The sequence below is a fragment of the Cetorhinus maximus genome, chromosome 4 (genome assembly GCF_964194155.1).
Source record: "Cetorhinus maximus chromosome 4, sCetMax3.hap1.1, whole genome shotgun sequence".
In the NCBI taxonomy this organism is placed as follows: Eukaryota; Metazoa; Chordata; class Chondrichthyes; order Lamniformes; family Cetorhinidae; genus Cetorhinus; species Cetorhinus maximus.
Window position 1 is genome coordinate 126,992,067 of NC_135882.1, and position 23,487 is coordinate 127,015,553.

A 23,487-nucleotide genomic window follows, 5' to 3' on the forward strand; every position below is an offset into this window, starting at 1 on the left:
TGCTTCACAAAGGCATTATAAAACAAAATATGACTCTGAGCCACATAAGGTTTGATCAAGAGGTAGGCTTTGAAGAGTGTCTTAAAGGAGGAAAGAGAGATTGAAGGGTGGGGGGGGTGGTGAAGAGATTTAGGGAGGGAATTCCAGAGCTTAGGACCCAGGCAGCTAAAAGGCATGGCTACCAATGGTGAAATTTTTAAAATCAGGGATGCTATCTCATCTGAAAGATGGCAGCTCTAACAATGCAATACTGCCCCAATATTTCACAGAAGGTCAGCGTAGATTAAATGCTCAAATCCTGGAGATGCCTCTATACATAATATAGAACAATATGTTGTGGATCCAACCAGGGGTCAGGCTATTTTGGATCTGCCTAGTGTGTAATGAGGCAAGTTTAATAAATGATCTTGGAGTAAATGATCCCCTAAGAAACAGTGACCATAGCATGGTAGGATTTAGCATTCAATTTGAAAGTGAGAAACTTGGGGGTTGGAAACAACTGTGCTAAACTTAAATAAGGGTAATTACAAAGGAATGAGGGAAGAGTTGGCTGGAGAGAACTGGAAAAGGAGTTTAGCAAAAAAGATGGTTGATGAACAATGGCAGGCGTTTAAGAAAATAGTTTGTGACTTACAAAAAAGATATATCCCAGTGAGAAAGAAGGATTCTAGGAAGGGGATAAACCAACCATGGTTAACCAAGGAAGTTAAGATTAGTATCAAAATGAAAGAAAAAACATACAATGTGGCAAAAATTAGAGGTAAGCCAGAGAATTGGGAAAGCTTTTAAAAACCAACAAAAGATGACTAAAAAAATAAAGAGGGAGGAAATAAACTTTGAGGGTAAATTAGCAAATAATATAAAAACTGACTGTAAGAGCTTCTTTAAATATATAAAAAGAAGATAGAGGCCGAAGTGAACATAGGTCCCTTAGAGAATGAGGCTGGGGAAATAATATTGGGGAACCAGGAAATGGCAGAGGAGTTGAATAAATACTTTGCATCAGGTTTCATGGCAGAAGACACTAATAGCATTCCAAAAATACTAAATAATGAAGGGGCAAAAGTGAGGAGGAAATAAATACAATAACTATCACTAGAGAATAAGTACTAGGGAAACTAATGGGGCTAAAGGCCGATAGGTCCCCTGGACCTGATGGGTTGCATCCTAGGATATTAAAGGAAGTAGCTACAGAGATAGTGGATGCACTGGTAGTAATCTTCTAAGAATCCTTAGATTCTGGAAAAGTCCCAAAGGATTGGAAATCTGTCAATGTAACACCCTTATTCAAAAAGGGAGGCAGACAAAAAACAGGTAACTATAGGCCAGTTAGCTTAACATCCATCATTGGGAAAATGTTAGAGTCTATTATAAATGATGTAATAGCAGAGCATTTAGAAATGCATAATATAATTAAGCAGAGTCAGAATGGCTTCATGAAGCGGAGATCATGCTTGACAAATTTATCAGTTATTTGAGGAGGCAATGAGCAGGATAGATAAAGGAGAACCAGAAGATGTAATATATTTGGATTTCAAAAAGGCGTTCGATAAGGTACCACACATAAGGCTACTTACTAAGATAAGAGCCCATGGTGTTGGGGGTAGTAAATTAGCATGGATCGAAAATTGGCTAACTAATAGAAGATAGAGAATTGGGATAAGGGGAGCGGTTTCAAGGTGGCAATCTGTAACTAGTGGAGTGCCACAGGGATCAGCACTGGGGCCACAATTATTTACAATATAGATCAATGACTTGGATGAGGGAAGTGATGCGCTTTGGGCAAGTTTGTGGATGACACAAAAATAGATGGGAAGGCAAGTGGTGAGGATGACACACAAGTCTACAGAGGGATATAGACAGGATAAGTGAGTGGGCAAAAACTTGGCAATTGCAATGTAATGTTGGGAAAATGTGAGGTTATGCACTTTGGCAGGAAGAATAGAGGAGCTGAATATTATTTAAATGAAGAAAAACTGAAAAAAGACTGCAGAAAGCTGCAGCCCAGAGGGATTTGGGGGTACTTGTGCATGAATCACAAAAAGCTAACATACAAGTTCAGCAGGCAATAGGGGAGGCAGATAGAATTTTGGCCTTTATTTCAAAGAGAATGGAGTATAAAAATAGGGTAGTCTTGCTAAAACTATGCAAGGCACTAGTTAGACCTGGAGGTTACCATTGACCAGAAACTGAACTGGACTAGCCATATAAATATTGTGGCTGCAAGAGCAGGTCAGAGGCTAGGAATCCTGCAATGGGTAACTCACCTCCTGACTCCCCAAAGCCTATCCATCATCTACAAGGCACAGTCAGGAGTGTGGTGGAATACTTCCGCTTGCCTGGATGAGTGCAGCTCCAACAACACTCAAGAAGTTTGACGCTATCCAGAACATAGCAGCCCGCTTGATTGGCACCCCATCCACAAACATTCACTCCCTCCACCACCGGCGAGCAGTGGTAGCAGTGTATACCATCTACAAGATGCACTGCAGAAACTTCTTAGGCAGCACCTTCCAAACCCATGCCCGCTACCATCTAGGAGGGGCAAGGGCAACAGATACATGGGAACACCACCACCTGGAAGTTCCCCTCCAAGCCACACACCATCCTGACTTGGAAATATATTGCTGTTCCTTCACTGTCCCCTGGTAAAAATCCTGGAACACATCCTAACAGCACTGTGGGTGTACCTACATCACAGGGACTACAGCTGTTCAATAAGGCAGCTCACCACCACCTTTTCAAGGGCAATTAGGGAAGGGCAATAAATGCTGGCCTAGCCAATGATGCCCACATCCCGTAAAAGTATAACAAAAAAAAAATCACCACCTGCAAGTTCCTTTCATAGCCATACACCATCCTGACTTAGAACTATATCGTTGTTCCTTCACTGTTGCTGGGTTGAAATCCTGGAACTACCTTCCTAACAGCAACCAACACTGGGTGTACCTACACCACATGGGACTGCAGTGGTTCAGGAAGGGGCTCACCACTCACCACCATTAGGGATGGGCAACAAACGCTGGCCTAGCCAGCCATGCCCACACCCCCTGAAAGAATAAATTTTAAAAACTCTCTATTTTAGGAAGGAGTTTTACCAAAGGACAAATAACAATAAACAATTTTGTATCAAGATATACTACAGAAATTGAGGTTATTTGGAGAAGTTGTGATGAAGATGTTCAAAATTGGGACAGCTTTTGATGTAAATATGGAAAAGCTATTTACATTACTTTGTAAGTTGGTAAGCAGAATGTGTAGATTTAAGATTATGACCAAATGAATAAGGAAGAATTTTGGAGAATTTTTAGCTATTATGACATGGAATGCTCAACCAGAAATAGTTGTGGGAACAGAGTCCATAATGGCTTCAACAAAAAAATACATTTAAATGGATTGGGGGAAAGAGAAGAGAGTAAAACGAAAGGAAAATGCTTTCAAGGATCTGGCACATAAACAATAAGTTGAATGGCTTACTTCTGTGCTGTAAAATTCTATTTTATATTAACGGGCTGTCAGTACATCATGTTAAATTTATTTTGTGCCAATTCATAAAATACTATCAATATAATGACTTTTAACAGATATATACTTTGCAGTCTTGCTCAAGGAGAGTATAAGCTGGTTGTAAAAAGAAAAGTAGCACACCTTTGTCATGCATTACTTACCAGTGAGAGCTAAAATTTGGAAATCACTTTGCACAAATGTTTTCAGAGCTACCATCAATTCAAACAGAGGCTTTTTCCCTACCTTTCAGCCGAACTGTGTGCATGAATGCCTGCTAAAAGATCTATCAGTACTTGTAGCTTCCCCGAATCCTTTGCCGTAAATGCATTTGGTTCATAGTTTATTGGAAATATGCCAGTCAGATCATCATAAGGGTTAATTTCAAACCTATAGTCAAAATCAGGTCTTGTGCAGTGATTCTCCTTTCCCTAAGGCGACAAAGAGACAGAAATAAATTACTGCATTGTCAAAGACTTTCAATTATAAACTGAGTTGGTTTTCATTAATTTCACTGAAAATATTTCATCCCAAATTGTAATTTTCCACTTCCGGAACAATATAACAAGAATAATTTTCGGACTTTGGTCTAATGTGGAATCTCACCTTCTGGAAATTCACATCTGAAACTCAGACATGTGCAACACCTTATTTTCCAAGTATTAATTTAAATGCAAAGCACAAAATTACCTCTTGTATTTATACTATGATGCAGTAACCTTTCAACCACCACCTTCTCAAGGGCAATTAGGAATGAGCAACAAATGTTTGCCTTGCCAGTGAAAGAATAAAAATAACCTTTTTATAATGATATTTTTAAATCATCCAGATACTGTTGTAATCATTCAACTAGTTGCAGAAGTAATAAAGCTTCTTTTACAATGAATTTTGATAATAAATACTATTATGAAGCTCTTCCTTTTAATTAAAGTTTCTCCCTTCCTCGCTTGAACCATGGTGGGATAAAGGTCAATGCCATTGACAACAATCTGCACCTCACTTAACAAACTATTTGTTGTTATGAAGTTAGACTGTGAGAGGCAATAGTCAATTACATTGTGGGGACGTGGTATTTGAAGAACACACACATGTACATTACAGCAGAAACAATGGGTCGTTATCAGGAAACACTGAAGTCAACTGTACCATCTGTGCTGTCACCCAAGGCTATATAACAATATAAACAGTAGGTCAAACTTAGCAGCATCTTCTGGTTCAATTTTACCATGGAATAACAAAGGCTTCCAGCTGCAGAGTGGCTATTTGAATTTGTCTGCGCCCGCTTTTACCTCCAGGAAACTCTGTGATTCCATCATTTGAGATAAAAGGTAACGATTACTTGAAGGTGCATGGGATGGTCAAAAGCAACCTGCACAGATTTGTTTTGAAGGCAAGTTATGTTTGACCAAGTAAATAAAGCTTTTTTGGAGAAGAGACCAATTAGATAAATAAAAAGAATGCAGTCAGTGTGATTTACATGATCTTCGATAGGTGCCCTACAGGAGGTTTGTTGCAAAAATTTAGGCATGTAAAAGTGCAACAGCATGAATAGAAAGTTAGTTTACATGCAGGAAACAGGGTTAAGGCTAATGAGTAATAAGAACATATATACATAAGAGGCAGGAGCTTGATTAGGCCATTTAGCCATTTGAACCTGCTCTGTAGGCTCACATCTAAGCTTCTAACTCAACTCCACCTTCCTGTATTATGCCAAATTTCCAGTATGTAAAAATCTTGAATATACCCAACCACTGAGCATCCGTGGCTCTCTGGGGTAGAGAATTCCAAAGGTGCACAATTCTTTTGAGTGAAGAAATTTCTCCTCATCTCAGTTCTAAATGGCTAACCCTTTATTCTGAGACTGTAACCCCATGGTCTAGATTCCCCAGCCAGGGAGAACATTTTCTCAGCATCTACCCTGTCACAGCATTTTATATATTTCAATTAGATCACTTCTTATTCTTCTAAACTCCAGGGAATATAGGTCTAGCCTACTCAATCTCTCCTCATAGGATAATTCCGTCATCCCAGAAACCAGTCTAGTAAACCTCTGCTGTACTCCTTTTAGGGCAAGTGTGTCTTAGGCAAGGAGACGGAAACAGCACACAGTACTCCAGATATGGCTTCACCAAGCTCTGTATAATTGCAGTAAGACTTCCTTACTTTTATACTTCAATCCCTTTGCAATAAAAATCACTCAGATTAGAGAAGGGTTAGATGTGGTATATACCTCAAGTATGGATACAGTAGCATAGTGGTTATGGTACTGGACAAGTAATCCAGATGTCTGGACTAATGATCCAGAAACATGAGTTTAAATTGTACCATGGCAGATGGGGAATTTAAACTCAGTTAATTTAATAAATCTGCAATATAAAGTTAGTATCATTAATGGTGGCCATGAAACTACCAGATTGTCATTAAAAACCCACATGGTTCACTAATATCTTCAAGGGAAAAAAATCTGGCATCCTTACCCAGAAAGGCCTATTTATGACTCTTAATAGCTGTCTGAAATGGTCCAATAAACCACTGAATTGTCAAGAAGGCAGCTCATTAGCACCTTCTCAAGACAGCTAGGGATAGGCCAGAGGCTGGATGTTACACAGTGAGTAACTCACCTCTCGGTCCCCCAAACTTTTTCCACAAGGCACAAGTCAGGAGTGTATTGGGATGCTCTCCACTTGCTGAGACAAGTGCAGTTTTAACAATACTTAAGAAGCTCAGCACAATTCAAGATGAAGTAACCCTTTGATTGGAGCCTCATCCACGACCTTAAACATTCACTTCCTTCACTATCTCTGCAATGTGGTTGCGATGGGTATCATCTATAAGATGCACTGCCAAAGCTCCTTTAACAATGCCTTGCAAACGTCTAACATCTATTGCCGAAGAACAAGGACAACAGGTGTAAAGGGAACACCTCCACCTGCGGGGTGCACTCCCCTACCCAAGTCACACACCATGCGGATTTGGAAATATGTTACTGCTTCTTCATCGTTGCTGGATCAAAATCCTGGATACTCAACTAACCATGAATATACACGGACTACAGTGGCTCACCAACATCTTCTCAGGACCAATTTGGAGTGGGCCTAAAATGTTGACTTTGCTAACGGTGTTCATAATCCAGGAACAAAAAAAAGTCCACTTTCGTTCTTGAAGTTGGATATGGCATAAAGATCCCAATATCAAAATTTGCCAGCATAAAAGTAGGGCATTTGGCTAGGTGGACTGCAAAAGACTTCAGGAAGGAATGTAAGGAATCTATTCGATTCTCCATTTCCAACGCTTCTGTTCAGACAATGCAACCTTCAATACTAGCACATCAAATGCACCTTCCCTTTTCTTCAAATGAGGATTCTGCCCCTGACACTATGGTCGGCAGGGCCTTTGACTGTGTTTGTTCCATTTCATATACTTCTGCTCTCACCCCCTTCCCTTCCCTCTGAGTGTTAATGGTATGTTAATTATATTATTAAGGTTAAGGATATACAGGTGGAGGGCATTCATTGACTAAGTATCTTGAGCACGTATAAACAGAGCCGTTTCAGACTCTGGGGGTTGGTTAGGAAGGAGGCAGACATTTGTAATGTTACATTCTGCAATAAATCTAGTATTAAGTAAATTATTGATGTCTGGTTTCTTACTTCACCTTTTTCAGAATGAATTAACACCGAGCATCATGATAGGAATTCCTTGTCCTCACCTTCCACCTCACCAGCCTCCATATTCATTGGACTATCCTTCACAATTTTCAAATTATTACTTTTCAATGTATACCAAAGATGAATTCAATACAATATTTCAACTGGTTGTCATTTTCATTCAGAACTGCATGCAATTCCTATTGACTACGTTATTAATTTCATTACCCCATCATTCACAATTAAGTTACATGTATACAAAGCAGAACTGTGAATTTTATTCATCTATTTTGTTTATTGAATTTGAAATAAAAATTAAAATCTTTTAATTCTGATTTAAGTAGGAAAAACACAATCATTCTCAACATGTGTCTGTAAAAAGAAAGCGTGCAAGAGAAGCAAAGAGAAAGCATTTTGCAGAGATCAGCCATTTCGATGAAACATATCCAGTTAAGTTTCCTAAAGCTTAAAGTAACTTACTGCTGAGATTCTTAATTAATGCATTGTTTAGCCCATGGGGCTCTGTAGCTCCCCTGTGTAACTGTGTTTGGTAGGACAGATGTCTTTATATGGTGATGATTTATGGACTGCTTTAAAAAAATACTACCAAAGTCCCAGCAGACTTCCAAAAGTAACTACAGAACACGGAAGAAAAACACTGCATAGCCCAAATGGACTAAACATTAACCTTAATAGCAAGGGTTTGCTTAAAAATATGTAACCTCTCTAGGCAAGAGTCCTCCACAAGTACACTTTCCTATTCAATTTACAATGCTTCTTTGAGAACATATAAAGAGAATGCTATGAAGTGAAGAATGTGATTAAATGGACCCTCCATTAGTGAAGGAGACATAAACAATGTGTCTCGATCAGCATATATTTCAGGGGATTATGAGGAAGTCTATTGCTCATACCTAACTCTGAACTTGTGTATTTTTTAAGCCTCTGACCTTCACTCTGTGCTGCTAACTTCTCCCAGTAACTAAGCCAAAACTAGCACTTCAGGGCAAGAGGTCAAATACACATTTCATGATCTTGATCTCCACAGGCATCAACAAAAAAATGTAAACAGATCACATTTCAACTGCGACTTCTGGTGAGCACAGGACAACTGAATTTATTTTGGACTCCTGCTTCTAATTTCTAGTTACTCACTAGGACAGAACTCTTACTATGCACACACATTTTAATATAAGTATTTGTCATTTTTTTCCTCTTCTCCGCTCTTGTCTCCTAAAATGATTGACAATGTGCTGCCAGGCCCCCACCAATGTCTTTCTGAGCTAGTCACCTAGGGTGGCTTTCTCTAATATATGTACACTTTTATTAAAGTCCGGTTTCTACATTGTGTCTCAATACAGTAACATGGATGCTTCAGGGAAGGGATGAGGAGAAAATTAAACATGCGCTTCATATCTTTCGATTAAATGCTTTTTGGGTGGTTAATAAATATAGCACTAAAATGATGAACTAAAAAGCATAAAATATATTTTCTGGGACATTGCAGCTTTAAAAGGCAGTTTCCCAGAGATTTTCATTTCCAGATCAGATTGCTTGCAGTTTTTGCTGTCGTTAGTACTAAGCACATTTCAAAACTGTTCTTGGCCAAATTCTTTAGAGATAGCTTAGTACATCATAACATGATTTTCTTACAAATAAATGAGTCTTGCATATTTACTACTGGCGGTTAGGGAGTTAAATGCCCATATGTACTGCAAACAAATACCTTTATTGTATTAAAGAAGAGTGTCGGGTGATTGCAGAGTTTTTTCAGTAACCCTATGCATATTAAGTGGGAACTGTTCTCCAGACTTCCCTGTAGGCAAGATTTCACTGCATGGGATGCCAGCAGTTTGTGATAAAGTTCAAGCTGCAGTGCAGCTGGGCGGCAGAAGATAATCCATTCAGTCTTTGGAGGGAGGTAATTGTTAATGATGTCCTGTGTGCGTCGAAGTATGAAGAGCCCAGTTAATCGGCAAAGCTCTGTTGCCCTCTCTTCACCCAACTGCTTTTCATCCTAAAGACAAAAAGAAATGGCAAAAGAGCAAAAGCTGAAATGTTGAGCTGTAGACGAAAGAATTCCTGAATTGATAGGTTTTCAAACAAGACTGCATTGTTTATTCTCCAGCTTTTCAGGCCTAGCTGTGTGCATCTTTGACCAAGAATTTGAATAGTAGTACAGGCTAAACTCGTACGGAGCTGGAAATTTCTTCAAAAACAAAACCCTTTTGTGACATTTTTAAATGGTTAATTTGGATGCTTGGAACCCAATTTAGTACAAACAAACAGATTTAATTGTTTAAAATGAAAGCATGGCTCCTGTTTATGCTATTTTTTAATCACGTTGTCCCTCCTCTTTCCTGACCAATGGAAAATGGGTCTTACTGTTTCTTAACATGAGCTCACCTGCCAACTTAGTGGGTAAATGAACCTTCAACATAGCACTGAGTCATATTGGCCTGGGACTCCAGGTTGGACCCCAATGCTGTACAGACTTTGACCTCAGAACTGGGCTCAATGTACTGAATGAGAAGATCAAATGAAAACAGCCAATATTCCCTCTTCTGATTTCTATTTAGTGACCCACTAGAAACTTTGCCTCTGTGGATGATCAATCATGACAGAATTTGTCTCAACTGTGATGTTGTCCATGGTTCAAAAGTTTGCAGATTTCCACATTCCAAAATCTCATAGAAAGAATGGCTTCTTGGAAGAGCTAATGGAAGACGACTGGCCCCTAGAATTATATACTACATGAATCATTATCTTCGGGAGGAAGGGAGGGACTCTTGTAATGCAGTCTGCACAAGGGACACATTGACTTTTACAAACAAATATTACTTCATACCATTGTTGCAGAGGGCTGTTGAGACCTGATGATAGGTTCTTCATAAATCTTTCTGTAGGTGGAAGAGGATCCAAGGATTCCTGGATTCACAAACTCTATTAGAGAGTAGAACTCTTGAAGATCATTTTGTATAGGAGTACCTACATACAGTGGATGCAATTTTTAGAATGTACAATTTAAATATGATATAACAAAAGCAAAACTTTACATTGATGGAGTAAACACATGCGCAGACACAATTAACTTGAGTATTGCTGAAAAAATACATTTTGTCAAAGCTTTTTGTCTTGCATTCATCAGGACAATCACAATACCTTTGCAGACAGAAAAGAACATTGCACCTATTTCAGCTAAACAAAATAAGTGACAACCATTTGCTGGCTCATTCCTCAGGGCAATGCCTTGACCAGTGTCAAGCTGCCTGGTTTAAATTTCAAACAATGCTTGGCAGTTAACTGTCAGTCACCATTAACTGGTACATTTTCCATGGCAATGCCTCTACCAATCAGAAATCACTTTCCAACCAATCAGCAGTTTCTTCTCGTACAGTACAAAGTTGTTGGTTCTCCTGACATTGGTATTCTTGTGATTGTCCTGATGAGTGAAAGACGAAAAGCTTTGCCAAAATGTCTTTTATCAGCTATACTCAAGTTCTATATCGCCAAACAACAATTAACTTGTGAAAACTTCATATTTATCTTTTCACATTAATGTTCTAGTTCAGATAACACATGACTGAGACAAGCTACAAAGCTGCCATAACAAAAGGGACAGTCTTCTTAGAAATGATGCCAGCTCAAAATCATGGGTTCTGAAGCAGCAGATTTGAAATTGTTGGCTAAGTTGTTTGCAAAGATATCTGACATTTTTTGTCTAACCAGAAACGCAGGGTGAAACTTAATGTTCCTGATGTAGGTCCTGCCCACCGGTTGGAGAACTGGTGAGAAACGTACGTCACTTTGGTGGGGGAGGTCTGACCAAATTAAGCGTCTTAACTGGTCAACATTGGGTCTTCACCAGGATTTAGGATCCGGGGACAGAAATCCTGCCCGTTGATAGCTGCCTGAGCGGCAATTAGGAGGTCGGGAAAGCCCATGCCAGATCGGTCAAAGCCCTGAGTCATCACTAAATCCCGGTGGGCTCAGGAATAAAGACTTTTAAGTGGTTCAATAATGAGCCTAATTAACCAGCAGGCAGGTTCCCAGCATCAGCCCATCCCTTAACGGGGTCAGTTTTCCTGCTGGCGGGAATGGGCTGTGTGGCCTCCCCCGTTATTATACGGGCCCATCCACCTAGCCTGCTCCAAAAGACTCCATTAAATCCTGCCCACAGAGACAATCCAGCAATGTCACTAATCGGGATTGAACTTTGGGGGAGGAAAAACTACTAGCTGGGTAACTGCTGCACACTCTGGTACTGGCATATCTTTGTCATCTTCTCTGACCTGAGAACCTTGTTTAATACCAAACATTGCACAAAATAAAACATCAACCAGCTGCAACCAGTGTTATTCATTGAAGCAATTTATCTTTGTAGCCAACAGTGCCTTGTTTCCAGAGAAAGGAAGCAAAGTCGGATAGGAAAACGGTATTCCATTCCATCAGTGGCATGAACATTGCTTCATTTGCATTACAGGTCTGTCACCAAAGGCAGTGTGACCCCTCCTCCCCCACCAAAGCAGAGCTATATAAGAAAAAATAAAAGTTTCAGTCTAGAAAGAAAAACAGAGTTGTATAGCTTTAAAATGGAAAACTGTTAGTCAGGTGTGTGGTTGCTCTAAGTATAACATTCTTGTAATATTTTCCAGTTATTTAATGATTCAAAGACAGCTTACCAGTAAGGATCACTCTTCTATCACATGAGAGGCTAAGAATTGCTGTGGATGTCTTAATTGAGCTATTTTTCAAACGGTGACCTTCATCACAAATTATCAAGTTAAATTGGATGTTCTGAATTTGTTCTAGACAGCGCAGTAACATTTCATAGCTGATGATGAGGACAGAGTACAATGGAGAACTGATGAAGTCTTCAACTTTGTGATCCTTCAAAGTAAATACATGCGTAAACAACTAAATAAAATGCATAGAGAAATGGGCAAAGAAACTAACATGCAGGCAAATTTTTACTTTGTACCATGACTGGTTGGTTTTATAGGAAATCACTATCTTTCCTCATCACCAGATCATGGTTAAGTTTTTATAGATTGTGTTCCCATATGAAGGTGCCAATTTTAATGCCAACATATGTGAAAATGCCCGGAGTTTGTAATTAAATGAGACTTATCTTGGGGTGGGAGGACAATCAAGCACTAATTCAGGTATGTCAATACAACTTTTTTTAAATTCATTCATGGGATGTAGGCGTTGCTGGCAAGGCCAGCATTTATTGCCCATCCATAATTGCCCTTGAGAAGGTGGTGGTGAGCTGCCTTCTTGAACCGCTGTTCATGTGGAGTAGGTAAACCCACAGTGCTGTTAGGGAGGGAGTTAGTTCCAGGATTTTGACCCAGTGACAGTGAAAGTACGGTGATATAGTTCCAAGTATATCCTTCTCAAGGGCATTGGTGAGACCACACCTCGAATACTGTGTGCAGTTTTGGTCTCCTTATTTAAGAAAGGATGTAAATGCATTGGAGGTGGTCCAAAGGTGGTTTGCTAGATTGATGCCTGGAATGAGTGGGTTGTCTTATGAGGAAAGGTTGGGCAGACTGGGCTTGTTTCCACTAGAGTTTAGAAGAGTGAGGGGTGATTTGATTGAAGTATACAAGATCCTGAACGGCCTTGACAAGGTGAATGTCGAAAGGATGTTTCCTCTTGTGGGTGAGTCCAGAACTAGGGGGCACCATTTTAAAATTAGGAGACCGCCCTTTTAGGACAGAGATGAGGAGAAGTTTTTTCTCTCAGAGGGTTGTGCGACTTTGGAATTCTCTACTTTAGAAGGTGGTGGAGGCGGGGTCATTGAATATTTTTAAGGCAGAGATAGCTAGACTCTTGTTAGGCAAGGGAATCAAAGGTTATCGGGGTTAGACGGGAACGTGGAAATCGAAACACAAGATGATCAGCCATGATCTTATTGAATGGTGGAGCAGGTTTGAGGGGCCGAATGGTCTACTCCTGTTCCTATTTCTTATGTTCTTAAGTCAGGATGGTGAGTGGCATGGAGGGGAACTTCCAGGTGGTGGTGTTCCCATCTGTCTGCTGCCCTTGTCCTTCTAGATGGTAGTAGTCGTAGGTTTAGAAGGTGCTGTCTAAGGACCCTTGGTGAGTTCCTGCAGATGATAAACACTGCTGCCACTTTGTCAGTGGTGGAGGGAGTGAATGTTTGCGATAGAGTGCCAATCAAGTGGGCTGCTTTGTCCTGGATGGTGTCAAACTTCTTGAGTGCTGCAGCTGCACTCATCCAGGCAAGTGGAGAGTATTCCATCACACTCCTGACTTGTGCCTCATAAGATGTGGACAGGCTTTTGGGGAGTCAGGGAGTGAGATACTCACTGCAGGATTCCTAACCCCTGACCTGCTCTTATAGCCACAGTATTTATATGGCTAGCCCATTTCAATTTCTGGTCAATGGCAACCCCCAGGATGTTGATAGAGGGGGATTCAGCGAAGGCAATGCCATTGAATGTCAAGGGGCAATGGTTAGATTCTCTCTTATTGGAAATGGTCATTGCCTGTCATGTGTGGCACAAATGTTACTTGCCACTTGTCAGCCCAAGCCTGGATATTATCTAGGTCCTGCTGCATTTGACCACGGACTGCTTCAATATCTGAGGATTTGCGAATGGTGTTGGATATTGTGCAATCATCAGCAAACATCCCCACTTCTGACCTTATGATGGAAGGAAGGTCATTGATGAAGCAGCTGAAGATGGTTGGACCTAGGACACTATCCTGAGGAGCTCAAGCAGAGATGTCCTGGGACTGAGATGATTGACCTCCAACAACCACAATCATCTTCCTTTGTGCTAAGTATGACTCCAACCAGCAGAGTGTTCCACCTGATTCCCATTGACTCCAGTTTTGGTGGGGCTCCTTGATGCCACACTCAGTCAAATGCTGCCTTGATGTCAAGGGCAGTCACTCTCACCTCACCTTGGAGTTCACCTCATTTTTGTCCATGTTTGAACCAAGGCTGTAATGAGGTCAGGAGCTGAGTGGCCCTGGCGGAACCCAAACTGAGCGTCGGACAGCAAGTTATTGCTAAGCAAATGCAACTTGATAGCACTGTTGATGACCCCTTCCATCACTTTACTGATGATCGAGAGTAGAGTGATGGGGTGGGAATTAGCCGGGTTGGATTTGTCCTGCTTTTTGTGTATAGGATATACCTGGGCAACTTTGCACATTGCTGGCTAGATGCTAGTGTTGTAGCTGTACTGGATAGGGGTGCGGCAAGTTCTGGAGCACAAGTCTTCAGTACTATTATCGGAATATTGTCAGGGCCCATAGCCTTAGCAGTATCTAATGTCTTCAGCCATATCTTGATATCACATGGACTGAATCGAATTAGCTGAAGACTGGCATCTGTGATGCTGGGGACCTCCAGAGGAATCCAAGATGGATCATCCTCTTGGCACTTTTGGCTGAAGATTGTTGCAAATGCTTCAGCCTTATCTTTTGCACTAGGGCCCAGATAATAATGGAAGTTGCCAAAGATCCTAAGTCCAATCCCCGAACACAGCATTTTCTATTTTCACAAGGGCACGAATGGAGTTGGACTGGGGTTCGTGCTTGGGTGTTTTGTGGAGGCAGCTGGCCTCCACTGAAGTGGGATTTTGGTAGGCCAGGAGTGTAAAATCCGACATGTGCAGATTAGGTCAGGTAAGAGCTGGTATGAACTTCGTGGATTCATTTGGATAGCCAGGATATCCCTTTGGAGAGGTAAGATACCCCTTTAAATATTGCCCTGGGACACCTTTGGGAGAGGTAAGGCGCTCTTTGGGGTAGGTAAGGCACCCTTTGGGGTTGTTAAAAGTAGACATGATTATGCATAAAAAGTGGATAAACTCATTGCCAAAGCTGTCAAAGAACTGTCAAAGCTCATTGGACCTGTCAAAACTGTTTAGAGATTTAATTCTGCTGGGCTTTAAATTGAATTATAAAGTGCAGAGTTTAAAAAAAACAGTGCTTGATAGTTCATACTGACTGTTGCCATAAGCCTGAGGTTTATTATTATGAGATTTGCACTGCAGTGACTGATTTTACAAATAAAGATTATCAGAGTGGGGTATCTGTTGATTGACAGCCCTAAGTGTTATAGAATAGAAATGTTTGTTTTCATAAGAGATTAAGTCCTTAAGGGAAATGATTTTTCATAAGAGATTAGCTGAAGGAATTTCAATGTATTGAATGTTTATTTTTATCAGCAACATGAGTGTTTTTTTAAAATAGGTATGTCATCATCAGACACACAATTTTATTTTGTGTCAGTATAGCTCCCGAGGTTTGCCCATGCTGGATACTAGGTGAGTTGCTATGGAGGACGTAAGGTCAAAGGGTGGTGGGTGGGGAGGCATGGGTTGGCACTAAGTTGGCATAGAGGCTATAAAGGGCATGGGGACAAGTGGGATGCATGTGTTGGCATAGGGGTTATGAGGGGCCATGCGGGTTGGTTAGAGTGCCATAGGGCAGCATAGGGAAAGTGAATGTGAGAGAGCAGGAATCAATTCAGTGTAACTTCTCCAGCAGTCCAGTTGCCGGACAGCATTCACTGTGTAGGATCACACGTGAAGAACTGCCACTCGGGTGATGAGGAAAGAAAAGGGGAATGAGGAGGGGCCATGGGTATTAGGTGGGGAGCATAAGGTAGCATGGATGGGGGCTTGGAGAGTGTGCAGGGGTACGGGGTGAGGGATGAGGATTGGAGGGTTGGTTCATGTTTTAATCTTTTTTTAATTTTGGGCACAGTGTGGGAGCCCTGAGGTAGGTTTTCCACCCAGCCCACCTCAGCATCCGGCAGCTTCCTCACGTCTTCCTGGGTCACCTGCCCGAACTCCTATTCTTGCCCAACCACAGGACTGAAAATACAACTTCTGTGCAGTAATTTTTAAAGGTCGGGTTTGCATCTGTGCACCTGGGAGCAAAAATCTGGGCCAAGATTCATTACTGAATGCCTGCTTCCTTTTCTTTAACATAGCCCTTCTCTGCCCATGATCAGGCCATTGCCATCTTAGTCTATTCAGTCCTCCAAACCATGTGATTTTGCTACTACTTAAAAACACTCCCAATCATGTTATCTTCTCAAATACAGTCCATATTCAAGAGGTATTTTTAGTGATATTTTCCCCCATTTCTCTCCTCCACATCTGAGTGGCAATTTTCCACATGTGATCCTACACAGTGAATGTTGTCAGGCAATTGGACTGTTGGAGAAAGTACACTGAATTTGTTCCTGTCCTCACACATTCACTTTCCAATGGGGATCATTGTACAGTCAATCAGAAGCAGGAATGCCAGCTGATATTTCCTGTTCCCAGTTTAGAGCATTGAGGGCAGTCCTAGTATCCCTATTTCCACTCCAGCTGAAACCAGGTAAATTAGACCTAGAATCATGCAACCATCCTTTTCTGGACAGTTTTACACACTGATGTGTGTTTACCTACTAAACCAGCAGTGGACCTTTCAGTAGTTACTGAGGTTCATGGACCCGATGGGGGCCTTCCCACCGGTTGGAGAACAGATGGGAATCTTCTGACAGTTCCACAAGGGGGAGGACAGAAGGAATTAAGTCCCTATCATTCACTTACTGGCCATCGTCAGATTTCCCCAAAATTAAGGACCTTGGGGGGCGGAAATTCCACCTGCTGAGAGCTGCCGGCCAATCAGAGGCTGGCAGCTCCTCATTGTCATGACAGCCGCCCACCAGAGACCCGGGATCACCAAGGGACAGCAGGTCAATGGTGAGTGAGGGCAGGATGGGAGTCAAGGGGAGGGGGAGGAGAGAGCTGGGCGGCAGGGTCGGAGGCAAGGTCAGTGGGGTGACTTACAGTGGCTTCCTCCCTTCCCAATGCTGGGCCTCTCAATCAGGCACTGAGTGCCTGACAACAAGGGACTCCCCTTGGAGGCCGCTGGGTTTGCTGGACGGCCTTTGGGAGGCATGGGAGAGCCTTGCGGCTCCCATCTAATTCCTGAGCCACTACCAAATTGTGATGGACTCAGGGATTAATGGTGTCAACTGGCTCATGAATGAACCTAATTGACATCCTGCCACCAGCAGGTGGGATGCCCACGTCGGGACCTTCCCATCCCCAATTTAATTGGGGACAATTTTCCTGAAGCTGGGAATGTGATGTGGGTTCTCCTGCTCAATTCTCCTGCCCCATCACCCCACCAACATGCCTGCTCCAGAGGGCTCAATTAAATTCTACCCAGTGTTTCTGTTTGGGTTTGTTCTACTTCTAAAATTAACTGTCCTCGTTCTAATTTATATCTTTTTTTGCCGCTGCTTTAATCTGCAAGTTATCAATAAGTGGCAGAAAGATTTTGTTTTATGATTTAAAAAAAAATTTATTCCTGAAATATGGGTGACACTGACCAAATTTATTGCCATCCCTAGTTGCCCTGAGAAGGTAGAGTGCCTTCTTGAGCCACTACAATTCTTATGTTGATAGTGCTCCCTTATGTATTCTGTTTTCTTTTCTAGCAGTTACAACTGAGTGACTTGCTGGCCCAGTGCAGCACTTTGTTGCTATGGAGGAAATCGCCATGCAAAAAGAAAGTAATTTTTTTGTTATCAGAATATTTATGATCTTGTATACATGGCATCTGAAATCATCATTTACAACAGATTAATATTCTTGCTATTGATTTTTATTATCCATAACAGTAATTCCATAAATATACCAAAATAGCAAGGAGAAACATTATCATTGCCTTTAAATTACCTGATCAACTGCAAAAACCCTCAGCCTTTCCACTCCAAGCCATTTCTGAAATTCATTGACCCAGTTTTTAACAAGACTCCCAGGTGTGATGACAAGGGTCTTTTTGATGACAGGTTTGTTCCCATAAGGTCCTTGCCGCATGAGAGTCCAGATTAACGTGATGCACTGCAACGTCTTCCCTAGGCCCATTTCATCAGCCAAGATAGCACCAAACCTACCAGTTGTCCTAGAAACAATTGTTACATTTAATAATCTAGAATTATAATCAAACCATCCACATAACATCAAATTTTAAGGAAAGTATTTAAACATTGAATATTAACACAATGTGCCTTGTGGCTTTTGTGTGCATGTTCTTTTGTAAAAATCAAACAGATTTGGAATGACCCATTTAGGAACAGAAAATGGTGCTATCACTGCAGAGTTCGTCCCTCCTAAAATGCCAGAGAATGCATAGGATTAAGTTAAAAACATGGACTCTCCTACCAGAGTCCTCTTCTATGTTTTTATGGCGATGGGTGAATTTTTCATTGAACATACTCCCTGCCTTTATATATAATATGCACAAGAACAATCAGAGAAATGTATTTCATCATTTGCATTTTAGCCAATTTATATGAAGTGGTGGCTGAATTTGAGATCTAAGTGTATGGCCTCCTAGCAAAATTCTAGAGTTGTATACGAATTTTAAATATAAACCCAGTAAACTATCCATAATTGGTGCAGAGTCCTCCTTAGTTGCAGGTTTCAGAGTAGCATAAATTAGCAGCACTATAGCAGAAAGTGAGCCTACAGTGATAACTTTCATCTATCAGCCTCATCTGCAAACTATGCTGATACAGTAGGTCATATAATGATCATTGCTCCTGTGTATTTGCATACAGTATGAAAGGGACCAAATTTCAAGGTCTGTTTTCCTGTAATTGCACCGTAACCTTGTTCATGTTCAGATTTTAGAAAGGGCACAAAATACATGCTACATTACCTTTTTAAAAATATTTATTGTGATACAATATTGTAGTCATATTCCTTACATCTGTGGAACGATGCATAGGATTGATCTAGCAGAAGTTATACTTCAGAATTTTATTAATTTGAAACATGTCAATTCAGCAATCACATGTACTGTGACAAAAAATGCCTTGGAGGTTAAACATCAAGTATTGTTGACTGTGAAAGATTTAAAAAACCCCAATGGATCTTATCCACTTATTTCAGATACAAATGCCCCGGCATTAATCATTCCATTAAAATTAAAGGCAGGCCCACTTACCTCATTCCTGTTATACACTCATATAGGAAGATCACACCATCCCACTGGTGAGGTCGAAGGTGTACGGTAAGGTAAGGGTCCACCACTACATCCACCAATGGGAGACCAACTTTATTAAAGATCCATTGATGACTCAGGTTTGGGCGTGGCATTACCAAAGCATCTGTTGGCAAATTGCGAAGCGTTTAATTATTAGCTTCAAACTTTTGCAAAATTGTTCCACAATGTTATACACAAATGCACAGTTTTTCAGTCTACATTAGACTAGAATAGATAAAAAAGTTAATTATATTATATAGCCAGGGATTTGAGATGGGTTTCTGTAATTATGACACCTTTAACTACGAAAAGTTACAAATGTGTTAGACCCATATACATATTCAAAATCTTTAATTTTCTAAGTTATGGAAAGACCAAGGAATGGGACAAATTGAATAGCTTTTTTAAAGAGCCAGCACAGGTACAATGGGCCAACTGGCCTTCTTCCATGCTATAAGATTCTGATTCTACAACTGTTAGTCAATAGCAGCTCCGAGTGGAATCTTTACATAGATGTACGTTAGGACAGAGTTAACTAATCCAAAGATGACATTCTCAGATTGCACGTTGGGGCGAGGATGGAAGAAACAAAGATTTGACAAAAGCATAATAATATTTTTTAAAAATATGATTCCTTTTCTCCCTCTTCTGAAAACCGAATTATGTATCCACTTATGTCAGAAATCTCTGTACTCATCCTAAATGGTTGCTCTTTGTTTGTTAGCTTAGGCAGTTAGTGCCTGCAGATCATTTAATAGTAGAGCGCATTGTAATGAGTGTTAACAGGTTAGTCCATATTAGATGACATTACAGACAAACTCAAACATTCAGACGAAAATACATTTTCCAGCAAGTGCCACTGGATAGTGATCAGAAATGGCAAGTTTGGCTAAGTTTTTCCCTCTCTAAGCTCAAGGTGCTAGGACCCTTTGTGCTAAATATCCCACTAGCTGAAATACTTAACTTATTAAGATAAACTAACTCAGTGAATTCCATAGATAAAATTTGGAACCTGCCTATATGGCTTGGGACTAAATTGACAACTCTATAAGGCTCCTTCAACAGCACCCTCCAAACCCACAACCTCTACCACCCAGAAGGACAAAGGCAGCCGATGCGCACACCATCATCTGTCACACACCACCTGACAAAACTATTTCGCCATTCCTTCACCGTCGCTGAGTCAAAATATTGAAACTCCCTCCCTAACAGTAATGTGGGTGTACCTACACCACATGGACTGCAGCAGTTCATGAAGACAACTGACCACCACCTTCTCAAGGGTATCAAATGGCCTTTCCAGCAACACCCACATCCCAAAAACAAATTTAAAAATGCCTTTATCCACTTATCCATCAGAGAAGCTGGCAGTTGTCATAGTATTGGTATGGATCCCACTGTAATCTAACACTGTAGCGATTGAACAAGCAATTACAAAACTTATCAATTAAACCACTTACTTGGTGCATTTGGGTCATGTCTCGGTTTACAGTCCATGTTGGTTTTTCGAACATCTTCTGTTTGACTGATTCCAGTACTGTTCCTCAATGGATTGGTATAAGGTTTTAGTAAAGGCTGCTGTGAGGAAGTTGCTGGTGATAGACGTGATGAAGAAGTAACAGCAGAGTGGAAACAGCGTCCACTCATAAAGTCCTCTGCAGAAATTGGTCCCAATATCTCAATCTCCTTCCCACTAATCATTAAGGTCTGGCCTTCAGAAAGAGTTTCAAGTTCCTTTGATTTGTATCCTGCTCCTACAAAAAATACAATGAGGAAAACAACAGGACATTGCTGTTCTTTTTGAAGTGTCATCATATACACACCTATTAGTTTTGGTACACATTTTTTGGCAATATGTAATCATAATTTTTGGAAACTAAGGTATGAATTTCGATTACATGTAGTGTATAATGCTTAGTCCTTATCAACAAAACTTCCATAAACATGTGCATGCTATGATTCCCTATCCGTGCCTAATATTTGTTATCATGATATATACCATGTGTAATGCGAACTGATACAAAATATAATTATGCATAATCTTATTGAACAGTAAGTGTTGGGGGAGCTGGGGAATAAAAAAATCCCCAACCCACTATTAAATGGATAATTATAAATAGTTTCTGGCTCATAAGTAGAACTATTCCCATCTAAAGCTCAAATGTGGCATCTGATTCATCATCCTTGTCTTAGCCCTCATTAGAAGGTCAGGTTCACATTTAAAATTTTATAACACAAAACTTATTTGGTGTTGCTTCCACATTTATAGTGCGTTTTCTTATGTAAACTCTTTCCTCTGAATGCACAATTTTTGTAATCGAAATTTTTAATGTCTAAAATAAGGGATTAAATATACAAAATTTTACATGATTAAATTTATCCAATGAATTTTTCTGTTTTTTAATATTTTCATTCAAGTTATTTTGAAAAGACCTCAAATTTTTGTCTGTAGTTTTAAGTTAATATTTTTTGCCCAGAACTGTGACTCGAAGTTGAATTTTGATTGTGCTACATGGAGTGTACCTAATTTTCCAGATATATCAGTCAGCTACACTAATGCAACATCTTGTAGTTTCTTCAAATAATTTTGAAGGACAAATTTCAAAAGCTTAATGAGGTAAAATTTATAATGACAGATTTCTTAAAGAGGCCACATGTGTGTCTGTGCATGAGAAACAATTATAAGGTATTATTGATATTTTTGCCTTGTGTTCTATAAACTTCATAAAATATATTAAACTGAGATGGAGTGAGAAAGAAGCTGGTAAGAGAGGGGGTGTGAAATAGAGAGGGCTTAGAGGCAACCCAAGGGGGTATGGTTGGAAGACAACACAAAACGGGGTCAGGTAAGCTTGAAATGTCCTGAAAATGGGAGAACATCCAAATAATTTGAATAGGCACAGGAAAAGCTTTTGCAGAAAGCTTCACCTGTAGCACACTAAGCAGGGGATCAGTAAATCCAGCGAAAAAATGTATATTTGCAAAAAAAATACTATAGAGGGGAATTGAAATCCTGGTGCAGGAGGTGAACCAAAATGAGGTGGTCCCAGGTGAGGCTGAAGACCATCCTCCAGTAAAAGTACAGGTCCAGGCTACATTAAAGGAGGTCACTGGTCGAGTCCATGCAGGCCTTTTTGCAGCTGGCTAAAAATAAAGGTGAAGTTTGGCCTTAGAAGCAAGGTAATAAATAGCAAGTGCATTCCTCGGTAGAGCACACATTAATAAGGCCCAATGAGAATGACATGACTCTAAGACAGAAACACCCACATCTTCCATAAGGTACAATTTCCCATTATGTACAGTTCCAGCTCTTTCACAGGCTTTCATAATGCCAAAGCTGCCTGACACACTGCTCTTGCAGATTGTCCCTCTCTGGAAATTACAGAGGGATGCAAGCATCATAGAGTAGTTATAATGGGGGACTTTAATTACCCAAATGTAGACTGAGACAGTGGTAGTGTAAAGGGAGGAGCGGAGCAAAAGTTCCTTGATTGTGTTCAGGAGAATTTTCCACAGCAGTATGTGTCCAATCCAACAAGAAAAGATGCACTGTTGGACCTTGTTCTTGGAAATGAGGTGGGTCAAGTAGATCAAATGTCAGTGGGGGAACATTTAGTAGACAGTGATCATTGTATTGTACATTTTAGGATGATGATAGAAAAGGACGATAGGCAATCCAGAGTCGACTTCGATGGGGCAAGAACGGAGCTGGGCCAGATAGACTGGAATGAAAGATTGGCAGGAAAAACAGGTAGCTGAATAATGGGCCACCTTCAAAAAAGAATTGGTTCGGGCACAGTCAAGGTATATTCCATCAAAAGGGAAAAGTAGGGCAAACAAATCCAGGGTGAAGAAGGAGATAGAAATTAAGATAAAGAAGAAAAAGTGCGCTTATGACAGGTGTCAGGTAGAAATTACAATTCAGAACCAAGAGGAGTACAAAAGGTTCAGAGGGGAGATGAAAAAGCGTATTGGAGAAGCAAAGAGGGGCTATGAGAAAAGACTAGCAGCCAACATAAAGCAGAATCCTAAAGTCTTCTACAGACATATAAATAGAAAAAGGGTGGTAGAACGAGGAGTAGGGCCAATTAAGGACCTAAAAAATAACTTACTCATGGACAAGGGGGCCATGGCTGAGGTATTAAGTGAATACTTTGGATCCATCTTTACCAAGGAGTTGGATGCTACCCAGGCCATGGTGACAGACGAGGAAACTCTGTCACTAGAAGAGTTCAAAAGTGACAAGTAGGAAGTGTTGAATAAACTGTCGGTATTTAAAGTTGACAAGGCATCG

The 23,487-nt window shown here is 40.5% G+C and overlaps 1 protein-coding gene across 3 annotated transcripts in view; it reads right to left on the bottom strand.

The window, feature by feature from the left end:
* rad54b (RAD54 homolog B) overlaps nt 1–23,487 on the bottom strand; it is a 196,868-nt gene that overhangs the window by 21,655 nt on the left and 151,726 nt on the right. For all 3 annotated transcript variants that reach the window (XM_078540758.1, XM_078540760.1, XM_078540759.1), the window contains 7 exons: nt 20,654–20,947; nt 19,155–19,317; nt 17,882–18,107; nt 11,834–12,041; nt 10,000–10,139; nt 8,878–9,168; nt 3,751–3,935 (listed from right to left, as the gene is read on the bottom strand). In XM_078540758.1, coding sequence (XP_078396884.1) covers nt 3,751–3,935; nt 8,878–9,168; nt 10,000–10,139; nt 11,834–12,041; nt 17,882–18,107; nt 19,155–19,317; nt 20,654–20,947 — 1,507 coding nt within the window. The remainder of the gene's footprint in view (nt 1–3,750; nt 3,936–8,877; nt 9,169–9,999; nt 10,140–11,833; nt 12,042–17,881; nt 18,108–19,154; nt 19,318–20,653; nt 20,948–23,487) is intronic.